Below are 12,760 nucleotides of genomic sequence, written 5' to 3' on the forward strand. Positions count from 1 at the left end.
ATGCACAACCCTAATTCCGTCCTTACTTAAAAATTCATCTGTAGTACAGATTTGTCACCAAAAGAGGTCAGCAAGATACTTTTTATATCAGCACACATGACCTAAATATCAGCAGTTGCTTAGAAAATAAAATGTAATTAAAGAATCCAGCAATTATTAAAATCTGCAAAATGCACAGGAGCTGTGATGCTTTCTCTCATTTCAACACAGGCAGCTGCAGGTATAGTTTTAACTCAATCAGTTGTTAAACTGATCAAAATTAATATTGAAGGGAAATATACTTGTTTGTGGAGGTCACTGAACTAATATTACTTAGGATTATTACTCAAGATCCCCTGACACTCTGGGCTTACTGAGCCCCAATAATTACTGAGACCCATATGTTGTTATTAATGAATACAAAGAAATTCAAAGGAACTGTAATTAATATACTCATTAGACCTCAGTGTAAGCAACAGAGCTACACTGGAGCTACATTAAAATGAGAGTAACCAGAGTAACCAACTGCATATCTGTGTCAATTTGACTCCCTCATTACGCTAGAAATAAACAACAGCATGTAAACTAATATTTTTAGGATGATTTCGGCTTAAGGGTGCCATCAACTTTGAAGTTTTTCAGTAATGCACTGGATATCTAAATAAGCTGCGATGATCCCAAATGGAAGGAGAAAATTAAACCTCCAGTCTTTCATTTGTTTTTTCATTTTCAGCTCAAAGCCCAGAAATCAAAGGTAGACAACACAAGACTAATTTGTTTCATTTTTTTTTATGTTTACGAACACAATTTCCCTCAATTTTATGTGTCTCATGTTGAAGGTTTTATGTTTAACCTTAATTTCAGCATTCAAATTCACCTGATTAAGTTCAGAGAAATAATTGTCATGATGAAAACACTGCCCCAGATATTTGCATCTGTTTCATGTTCCTAATGCAGCTTTATTTTGAAAAGATGTTTTTTGCCATGGCACGCCAATCCTAAAAAACAGGAATCGTTCATATAATCAGTGCAACACAAGTAAAGTAAACAAAATATTTACCTGATATTTTTTTACACAGCTTATTGCAGCGCTTGAATAAATATAGCATCTGACTATGTCTCTGACTCCTCCTTGGGGAAGGCACCTCCTGTCAGCCCTCCCCTCTGCTGGAGGAGTCGCTCTGGTTTTCCTATCTACATCAGTGACATTTCAACCTGGTGACTAAAGCTGTCTGCACTGTGCGGAGTTGGGCTCTGTGATTTTTAAATGTGTATGGTTATATTTGCTCCGGTAAGTTTCTTTGCTTGGTGGTTTATTTTCTGTATTTATCTCTTCGGGTTGGTGAAAATGTTGACGTCTGCTTCTATTCACATTTAAAATGTAATTGTATCAATAACAGCAGTTTAATTAGGGATCATTGTTAGTTTGTGTTTGATGTTAAAAGTAATAAATGGACTCAAAGTTGCCGATGCAGAGTAAAGCTCTTGTTCTTTGTGTCAGTAAAGTGGAAGAAATAGGAAGCTGTCTGCCTCAGTGAGTTGGGTCTCACAGTAAGTTAGACCTCTGAGTTTGGTATTAGCATTGACAAATTGAATCTCACTGTACTGCTGTGGCCTCCTTCCAGGGCACAGTCAGGAGCTCTGTTTGTTGTCTTCTAACCTTTAAATTATTCAGGTTTTGTTTTCAAACCAATTATAAATCTTAATAATCTGTCATATAATTTATTGATGTGTATACATTATGCAGGAAGCTGCACTCACACGCTGATTGGAGTCAACTACTTTTGGAGAGTCTGAATAAATGATCAACTAATGGTTACTGGTTTACGATTTTTCTTTCAAAGATTTTTGCCATCTGTGCTTTTGCAACATGTGGAGGATACTATGGTCATCTCCAGGTTAAAGTGGACTGTGCAGACAGGAGGCAGAATAACCGCAGCATCAACATTGATTTCGGGTATCCTTTCAGGTAAACGAATTGCTTATGTTTTCTTTTTGATCCCTTTTGGTTGTTTACTTATAAGTAAGACTCCTTTAATCTTTCACAGCTAACTTTAAATAAATCGCTTTACATTTTATTATTTTAAGAGCTGAAATGTGAATAGTCTCCTAAAAAGCATGTCCACAGTAATCATCTTAAATAGGCCCAGAAAGTATTTTAAAATTGTACAGGCCTGCTCCATTGACATGACAGCTCTAAAACAGAGGAGCTGCTTTTTCTTTGTCCAACTTAGGATGAGAGAGCTTGACAGCTGAGCAGGAGTCTGACCCATTTATTGTCCCAGAGTCTAAAATACTTCCCCGCATCATTAGATTCATCCGTACCTGGACTCCTATGAGAAAAATCTTAGCTTCAGGTGCTTTTTGTTTTTAACTTCTGTTCCAGTGTTTCTATTTTACCACTCGCTCTCATGTTACAACATGTATGTGTAGGTGATTTGAATGCTTAGCGACCCAATGATATTATGATGAGCCACAAATTAGTATCTTTGTCATAGTGTGTGTGGTAGCGGATCCCAAATGTGAACCCAAAAATCACTGTGAGGAGTAAAATCTAAATCATGCCTTTAATAAATAAATTAGGGAGCAGTTCAAATGAAAACTGAGATCAAAAAGATAACAAAATTCAAGGACTCCAGGAAAATGGACACTAACCTAACTAGGAACATCAGCAGGAGGAATAACAAATGCACAGAGCAAGGATAACAGGAAAAGTGAAGCTGCTTCTGCACAGAAGGCTACTCAAGGGAAGTGAACGCAGCTGGGGAACAACACAGGTGCTCACAGTCTGCTGCAAACAATCTGGAAAATAAGATGAGGAGAAGTAAAACTGAATACAACTATAACAATAAAGCAGGAAGTGAAGCATGATAACTAAACAGGGGAAACCCAGACACGGCTGAACTAACGCAGGGAAACTGACATGAGAAGATAGACAGGAACTAAGGAAATTGAAATCATGAAGCAAATAACAAGGCAACCTTGCAACAGAAAATATTAAAATGAACAATACTAGAAAGTCCACAACTCAAAAACACTGCATCAATGACCTGGGGCCATGTCAGCCTTTCTTTGTGAACCATTACATAAACATTACTCGGCTGTCTTCCAGGATGACAAAAAAAAAATTGTTCTTATTGCTTTGTTGAATCTGGCAGGTCCTTTTTTATTCACAGCAATTACATATTTTCAGATCTGTGGTGGGAATATAGAATGTAATTACCCACTGATTAAATGAAATTGCTGTGGGATACAGAGAATCAAGCCAAAAGTGGATGTTGAAGAGTTTAATTTTATACCAGTAAAGTGCAAAGAGCAATGCATGAACATTGGGGTTTTTTATTGTTTAAAAAAAGCCTGGTTTAGGTGAGTGGCTTCCACAGGGAGGTCACACTTTTCACATCATTTCATGTGAGCCATGAGTGGTGTGCCTGTTGTTAATCATAATTACTAGTCTTGTGTGTGTGTGTGTGTGTGTGTGTGTGTGTGTGTGTGTGTGTGTGTGTGTGTGTGTGTGTGTGTGTGTGTTAGTCAACCTTCGCAGTGTAATTGTGGAAAATAAATGTTGACAGTTGTGCAAAAGTTGCCCTCATGGCAAATAGGTTCTGTTGGCTTTGTCTGTAGAGTTTGGATGCTCCTCCTGTGCCTGCATGGACTCTCTCCAAAGAGTTTGCTGCTACATTGACCGTAGATGTGAATATGAGTGTGAATGATTTTCTGTCTCCATGAGTTCAGCCTGTGATAGACCAGTCCAGGCCTGTATCCTGCCTCTTGCCCATGCACAGCTGGCTTACTGTCCTGAAAAGGGGTTGAGACGATATGAAAAATATGAACATTTACAACTGCTTTGCTATTTCATTCAAATGAATAAAATGTTCATTTGGCAAATATGTCTACACTGCTTTTCTATGCATATATTTTAACTCACTTAGCATGTGAACAGTGTAAAAGTGGGAGTTGTGTTGAAAAAATTGCTTCTGTTTTTCATGCTCTTATTTGTGATGTTTTTTTTTTAATCATTAATTTATAACAAACTGATCAAAAGCCAAACCCTGGTGAAAAACAACCAGCCACATGAACTGACCCACTCAAACCTCTCATGCCCTGTACAACTGTATTAGAATAGATGCTGAGAAGTCAAACATACATTGTTAAGAATACTGGGCAGCGGTGGATCAGGAGGTGGAGCAGGTCATTTGCTTGAGAAGGTCAGCAGTTCCTCTAATCTGCATGTTGAAGTATCCTTTGGCAAGATAGTGAATGCGGGTGGATCTGTGTGAATATTAAGTTAAAAGCACTTGGTAAGGTAAAACTGGTGCTTGTGTAGGTGAATGAAGCTTGTAGTAAGAAAGTGCTATATGAGTGCTCGAGTAGAAAAAGTGCTATATGAGTACCAGTCCATTTACCATGTACTCCTTATGCTTTAGTATTTTATAATGAAGACCTAATTAATATTGGGTCTACTTAGTAGAATTTTTTTTTTCTTCAGTGCTTTTTAGGCCATATTGTACTTTTTGAGCATGCATAAATACGCAACACCTTGCATCACACTTTTCTCTCTGAGGAGAAGACAGAAAACAGCATGAACTATGAAGCACGGCGTCTGCTGTTTTTCAAGTTTTATCAACCATTATAAACCATTATAAAATGCTAACTGAAAAAAGTGACTAATCCTCACTGAGTGGAGGATTAATGAAGATGTAAACCTGATCCTGTCAGAGTAACAGTTGCTCAGTTTGCTGTTATCAGACTGGTCAGTGTTTCATATTTCAGAAGCAGTTTCACTGTCCTTTCGTCATATTGGAGAGAGATCTTGCAGACGTCCTTGGCTTTTTTTTCTTTTTGCAGCTACTTTATAAATATTGTATTGTATTGCTTCTTATACGAGCAAAACCAAATTCACAAGAGTCTCGTGAGAAACAAACAAAAACAACAGGTAAGAAAGAGAAAACTGAGCTTTATTTTTTATTAAAGCACCACTAGATTTCTAAGCTGTCCTTCACAAACTTTCCTTTTTGTTTTTTCCCAAACACTGGTGAACAAGTTTCAGACAGACTTTGAAAACCGATTGTATATAAAGAGTTATTTAACCAATCAGTTTTGCAGCAACAAATTTCCCCCACTTCTCCACGTAAACCTGCTCTTTCTGTTTTGTAGATTACAGCAAGTGCATTTTAAAGCTCCTTTGTGCAAAGAGAACAGAGATGAGATTATTTTCCTGGAAGGTGACTTCTCCTCAGCTGCCCAATACTTCATGACTGTGGGTGTCTTTGCTTTCCTGTACTCGCTGTTGGCAACGATTGTCTATGTCTTCTACCAGAACAAGTACTTGAAGAACAACAGAGGTCCACTTGTGGTCAGTGAGTTTTCATGTTCAGATTTTTCAGTGTTCCAGCTTCATATTACCGTCTGATAGAGTCTTGTTTATGTATTATATAAAATGCAATTCAGACATGACCAATATAGCTAAAAGAATAGTTGCAGTATTTTGTGACTCCACTCTGGAGCCTTCCTGCACATCCATATACATGAAGTGTATAAAGTGGGGAGCAGCATCAAGACCTGCTTATTAAGTCAGACAGGGCATAAAAGTGGAGCTAGGGTGGAGACTGGTTGTCAAGTAGCTTGCAGATTTGCACTAACTTGAAATAGCATGCTCTGTATGAGATACCCAACTGTGTAGTGGAGTCATTGGCTGATATGAGGTGGCATTAATATAAGCATATCTGCTGGTATTAGGCCTGAGGCTGACATTCATGATCTAACTTTACTTTTTTTTTTTTAAAGTCGTTGCTCAATTTGGTTTTTGACTTTTTCTCCTTTCTCCTGTGTCTCAGGACTTTGTTGTTACGATCATCTTCTCCTTCATGTGGTTGGTCAGCAGTTGTTGTTGGGCCAAAACTCTTTCTGATATAAAGACAGCCACCAACCCAACACAGGTGCTTCTTCTCATCACTTCCTGCAGAGCTCAGGAAAACAAATGCACAGCTACAGAGGAGCCTCTCTGGTCACGTCTTAACACATCTGTGGTATGTCTATAATTAAAGAATGACACACATTCTGAAGCACTGCTATAGAAAGCGATTTTATATTAGTGTGTTTTTTTTCTTTTCCTCCAGGTCTTTGGCTTTGTTAATGTTGTCCTTTGGTCTGGGAATATTTGGTTTGTCTTCAAAGAGACGGGTTGGTACAAGACTGGACAGAGATATCCGACCAGGAGTGCGTCTGGGAAACGCTCAGGTTCAATGCGACAGCGGCTCTACAGCGAGAGCAGCTTCGACCAGCCAGAGGAGAACTTTGCTCCCTCTAGACAAAACAGTTTCAATCTGTCGAAGGGAGACTTTGATCACCAGTTGCAGAGGCAAACTAGCATCAACCAGACACAGGTAAGCTTCAGCTTACCACAGACATATCTTGGTAAACCGGTAATTTATGACAGAGAAGATAAAGTGGCTTCTCATGGTCCGATGATATTTGTCAATGAGATGTGACTTAGAGTTTGACCATGCACATGCACGTAGAGAACTGAATGAAAATTTGCTACTGCTGTTTTGAGTTTGTGAAAATGACATCATTGCTGACTAAATGTAACTCTGAAGGGTTTGGATCACAACGTAGTTTATCCTCTACATAAACTTATACGCTCATGATTGCTCAAGAATACTGTTTCTGAGATCTCTGGGTCCTTTTGCATGTTTTACTGTGCATTTTCTATTTTCCTTTTATTTTCTGTGGACAATATTTTTTTTGTGGGGGGGGGGGGGGGGGGGGGGGGGGGGGGAATAAGTTTCATCTAAATCTAATTTAAACTCTACATTTCCAGAAAACAATTAAAATATCCTTTCACAGTTACACTGAGATAGGATCTGGTTGCTTTAGCGTTATCATTCTGGGGCTTTGAGTTGTTCATAAAGAAATGATTTTACTTTACAAACTTTATAAGTGCTTGATCTTACCTTTAAATGAAAAAACACATCACACTACAGTGCTCTCTAATATGTAATATGGAAATATGTTGTATCAGTGGACAAATACATGTAACCAGTGTGTGAGCATTCTCCCATGAATATTTAATGTTTGACTGTTCTGCATAATTGATTCTGTTTGTTATTAGCACTGCAGTGTCTCCATTTGAACATTTATGAGTATTAATAGATATGTGCTTCTGTAAATGCATGCATAGTCACCTTTTGACGTAGTTATATCAAAGCTGAATGTTTCCTTTATATATCCCTTCCAATATATCAGTATAATTTTCATGTTGAAATCATACTGTTAACATGAAACAGGCGTAAGTATATTTTACCTGCTTGTGCTTGTATGTGCTCATGGGATTTTCAGCCTATTTCATGTTTTTAATATCTGTGTTGCACTGCATATTCTTCAGTTATATGGTTGATTTTTTAGGTAGTCACAGTTTAATCACGGTGTATTCTGTGGTTACTTTCTTCAGTAAAAGATGTCAATCTCTATGTTTTCATTAAAAAAGAAACAAAACAAAGGACATTGAAAGTGAGGAAATACTAAAAAAAAACTAATGGAGATATTTCCAAAGGAAATAATTAGTGAACGCTGTTATGAAAACACCAAAGCAAAGCGTTGCTCACACTGTGTATCAGGATTATCTCAAGTGCAATGCCCAAAGGGATAATCCCTCAGGGTATCTGTTTCATCCTATTTGAGACAATTAACAAAATGCTAACTAATACTTAAAACCGCTTAACCTGTTTGACTACACAGGTTTGGTCCTTGTAAACAAGTCGCTGCAAAGACAGAGTGATATACATGCATGATGGCACAAGCATGATCAGCCAGTGCATTTCAGTTTAAATAAAATCATGAAGTTGAACACGACTGTACAAACTGTGCAAACAACTGTGCACCTGTGGTTGTAGCGGGAAACCCAAACAGTTTTCATAAGACACCACAGGAATTATTTTAACTTGTGAACTTTACACATAACTTTACAGCCTGTTATTGTGTTAAATGTATATACTACTACTACTTCTACCACTACAATTATTATTAGAATCATTATCATCATAATCACTATCGTATGAACAGTATTTACAAATATCCTTAAATTAAAGGATTTACTTAAATAGCACTATGACAGCACAGCAGTTACAGTGCTGAAAATAGAAAATGTTTTTCCCCTTCCTGATGTCTTAGTTTTTTTAAATCTATTTGACACACTTACATGTTTCAGATCATCAAAATAAAAAATTACATTAGTAGTTGCCACTCTCTCCTTGTTAAATTATAATTTAACTGTGATTAACTTCCTTTTTAAAACATAGAGATTGACAAATTATCCACAAATGAAAAAAAGACATCAGGAAAACTACCACAAGAGTGAACCTTCCTCGGAGTCATTTTCCTACCAAAATAATTCCAACAGCGCCTCCGTGACTTATCCAGGAAGTCATAAAAGAATTGCTCAAAAAAACAAAATTAACCTTTTGAAAGTACCCAGTCAAAACCCAGACATAAATTCAATTGAATTACTTTAGCAGCACGGTGGCATGGTGGTTCGTACTCTCTCACAGCAAGGAAGTCCTGAGTTCAGCTCCACTATCTGGCTGGGGTCCTTCTGTGTGGAGTTTAAATGTTCACTTGGCTTCCACCCACAGTCCAAAGACATGCAGTTAGTGGAGTTAAGGGTGATTCTAAGTTGCTTGTAGGTGTACGTGTCAATGGTTGTCAGTCTCTCTATGTTGGCCCTGCAACAGATTGGTGACCTCATGAATAAGAAGAGGAGAGTGGATGGATACTTTAGCATGACCTTAAACAGGGTCTTCATGCTTGTGCTTCCTGCAGTTTAAACCTCCTGCAGTATGACTGAAATAAAACAATTCTGCAGTGAAAAGTGGGCCAAAGCTCCTCCACAGGGATGTTATACTGCAGACTCATTGCTATATTTTATCTTATTTTATATTATCTCAAGCACTTGATTGCAGTTCTTGCTGTCAAGGATGGCGCAGCCATTTGTTAGATTTAAGCAGTTATATTTAGGTTTACTTTTTCACACAGGGCTAGCTAGATTTGGACATTTAAATTAAATCTTAATTTAAAAACTGTATCTTGTTTTCACTCAAATGATATTTTTCTAATATTACAATTTATTTGATGATCTGAAACATTCAAGTGCGAGAAATGTACAATTTTTGGATGTTTTTATTTTGTTTGTTTTTGTTTAGTTACAGCTGTATTGCTGCTTATCAATGCCAATTTCTAATCAGCTAATCACATGGCAGCAACTCAGTGCATTTAGGTATGTAGACATAGTCAAGACGACCTCCTGAAGTTCAAACCGAGCATCAGAATGGAGAATAAAGGTGATTTAAGTGACTTTGAACACAGCACAGTTGTTGGCGTATGAGTATTTCAAAAATTGATGATCTACTGGGATTTTCCTACAAGGTCACTTGTACTGTTTATAGAGAATGATCCAAAAAAGAGAAACTATCCAGTGACCATCAGTTCTGGGTGAAAAGAAGGAGAATGACTGGACTGCTTCAAGACCACATTGGGTTCCACTCCTGTCAGCCAACAGCAGAAAATTGAGGCTACAACTCTCACAGGCTCACCAAAATAACAAAAATTTGACAACAGAAAATTGAAAAACATAGTTGGATCTGATCAGTCTAAATTTCTACTGTGACATTTGGATGGTAGGGTCAGAATTTGATGTAAACAAGATGAAAGCATGGCTTCCTGCCTTGTACCAATGTTTAAGATGATATATGTTTTAATTATACATGTAAATTGAAAAATACAATACACACGTCTGTAAATCTGCTGGATTAGTGCAAGAATTGAATCCAACAAATATACTAGAGTTTTGTTATGCATGTATAATATGATCAAGTGACTCATGTTGTTTATAGTTTATCTTACTCTGAAGGATTTAACTTTAGGATGTATGTTATGTCAGTTGTTGCTGTGCATATTTCTTCAATCATAGCGTGATAGTGGGTGATATATGCCAAAGTGAGTGTATACCATTATTAGTTTGTGTAGAAAGAGATACGACCCACTAATTTCAGTGACAAAGTATATAAGTAAAAGAAACAAAAAAAAGTAGTAAATACTAAAAAATACAGAAAGCAATCAAATTTGGGAAACCAGCATAGTGAATCACTAATGAATACTGATTTAAAGAAGCGTGACTCACACTGTGAATGGAATCATCTCATCTGCAAATCCTGATGGAATAATCTTTTCGAAGTCAGTGTCATCTGTTTAAGGTGGCCATAATACTAATACCTAAAATGTTTCACCACTCAGACCATAAACTGTTCATGACTTTGAGTTGGTAGCTGTTGGTTGAGCTGATTTGTGTACATGTTCACCAATATAAATGTCAGCAATCCGTAATGCTATAATCCACCTTTGATTTTAAAGTGATTTCCATGTCACCTAAGTAAATTATTATTGTTATAAGTAAGCCACTACAGGTGGAATAAATATTCTTCACTGAATGATAACTTTGCTTGTGAACCTCAGTGTGTCAGTGGATCTCCACCACTCATTCATTCATTCATTCATTCATTCACGGGAACACCACAATGTTACACATGGAATTCGGTTATCATAGCAGGTGCCCAACAGTTGCCTGTTTTTGAACGTGTTTTGTGTTGTTTGACAAGTTGTTCTTGCTTTAGCCCATGAGAAGGCATACTCATAAGTAGTTTGATGTGGTATCTGAGCAGCAAATAATATGACAACACTGTTTGTGCTCATCTGAGCATTGAGGCTGCATACTCAGTGAGGCAAATGCTTCAAAATCTGTTTGATTGATTTAACTTGTGTTCTGTAGAAAAATAAAATGAGACTGAAATGCCTGATATTTAGGTTGTTTCAACAAACACCAGGATGATATGTCATCAGAACAAAATGGTTTTAAGAAATGTTTCATTTTTTTTTTCACACACAAACATTAACCTGCCAAAAAAAAGAAAAATGCAAGAAAATTTTCCACTGCATAAATTTGCCAAAAAATGGCAAAGCAGAAAAAACTCAGAAAAAAATAATTAACTTTTCTTGTCAGGGATCAAATAATATAGATTTCATATGTTAAAAACAAACTGTGGTAAACTTACACTTGCTGACTGGGAATCCTGCTTAAAATTAGGCCGGTTGTTAACAGACTGTTGCTAACAGAACTATTATGTAGCTCCAGCCGTCCTCAAAGTGAACATTAGCTTTGAGTTACAGTCAGAGCATCCCCAAGTTTGTTATTAAGGCCTCTGTATGCAGTCCGCTATCTGATTAAAGCAATTAGAACAAAGAGGGGTGATGCTCGCCTCTGCCGGCCCCCTGACAAAGAGACTGAGCACATGCAGGTGTCCAGAGGAGGCTCTTTGAAGAAAATTGCAGTGAATGTACCCACAGCATGCCAATTAGGGTCAGGTCATCAGCAGGAAATAAAAGGCTACATCATGAGATAGATGGCCCATCTTGTATGGAAGAAAGGCTACATTTAAATGTAATTAATCCCCTTCGTAAGATGTCATACTGGCATGTAGCACTTAATGTTGGTTATGTCTGTTTTCCCTGGTGTACATGAACCAGCTGTGACTTTTATTTCCAAATGAAGCACAATGAGGAAGATGTTCTACACAGTGGTGATACAGAGACATAAGATATTTTTCACTTTTTGTAAACACCTGCAGGGGGCATTATCCACCTGTTTTATCATCTGTAGGTTTTCCAAGCGAGGGTCCTACTATGTTTATTTAAAAAAAAAAATAACATCAACTCTTTTCTTTTTTTTTTTTATCATTCCACTTGAGCAACAATTATGTGCTACCTTTCTAAATTTCAGGTCTTTGCTTTTCATTTTGTACCTTTTTTTCAGTCTCAGAAAATGTAGCATGTATAACAGCTGACACGTAAGGTTGTATGTTAGGAGTTAGGCCTCAAGGGGGTGGTGTAACATCACACCAAATATAAGTTGTTTTTTCTACTGATGCATTCTCATAAATAGGATTAATAATGTCCTCTTCTTCTCCGTGCAAATTGCAGGAAAATAAGTCATTTCTTCACTTGTTCTCCAAAAAGAAACAAACCACAAAGGGTGTATGTTTTTTGTTCTTGTTGTTGGTGTCAAATGTTTCATTACACATATTTCTCAAAAATGTCTACACTCATTTATCACCACATTGCAGAAAAAAGCTAATTATTTGTAAAAACATGTTTGGGTGATTTCTCATATATCAGCTTCACATCTTCAAACGTAGGAAATGTGCTATCAGAATTGTGTATTTATACATAGACTCATGACTTACTGTTAATCATATTGTCTGTGAGTGATCCAGGCCGAAGGACATTTTAATGTTATGTTCAGCAGAGGTATTCATCATACCCTTGGTGAAAAATGTATTGACGCCCATTGTAGACCCGTTGTTATAATCCCCTCACTGTGATTGTTTTCCATCATAAGAGAGTGAAACAGGGAAACAGACAGTTTCTGATGCAGGTCATTTATTTCACTGGCCTACTTTCACATCTCAGCAGTTCTTCATTATTTTAAACATTCACACATCACAAAACCTTTGCTATATAAAAATTGCAATAAGTGTGACACTTCTGTCTAAGGAGCACTTCCTTTTCTTTTCATTGCTGCCCTTTCATGGTGGATTACTATAATTTATAAGTATGCAACAACAGCCATTCCTGTCCAAAAGGGAATCATTAACTGTCAGTCTTGACTAACTTGAAGATGACATGTTGACAATATAATCAGCAAGTGACTATGTTTTGTTTTTAATTGAGA

General features: G+C 37.1%; 1 protein-coding gene across 1 annotated transcript; it reads left to right on the forward strand.

Moving 5' to 3' along the window:
• The first annotated feature begins 1,182 nt into the window (after nucleotides 1-1,182).
• Nucleotides 1,183-6,727, forward strand: LOC120715603 (synaptoporin). The gene is made up of 5 exons (XM_040002675.1): nucleotides 1,183-1,270; nucleotides 1,824-1,948; nucleotides 5,137-5,335; nucleotides 5,817-6,008; nucleotides 6,099-6,727. Exons 1-5 carry the CDS (start codon nucleotides 1,247-1,249, stop codon nucleotides 6,468-6,470), a joined length of 912 nt encoding a protein of 303 aa, XP_039858609.1. The 5' UTR covers nucleotides 1,183-1,246; the 3' UTR covers nucleotides 6,471-6,727.
• The last annotated feature ends 6,033 nt before the right edge of the window (nucleotides 6,728-12,760 follow it).

Source organism: Simochromis diagramma, unplaced genomic scaffold (assembly GCF_900408965.1).
Source record: "Simochromis diagramma unplaced genomic scaffold, fSimDia1.1 OVJJ01000320.1, whole genome shotgun sequence".
NCBI lineage: Eukaryota > Metazoa > Chordata > Actinopteri > Cichliformes > Cichlidae > Simochromis > Simochromis diagramma.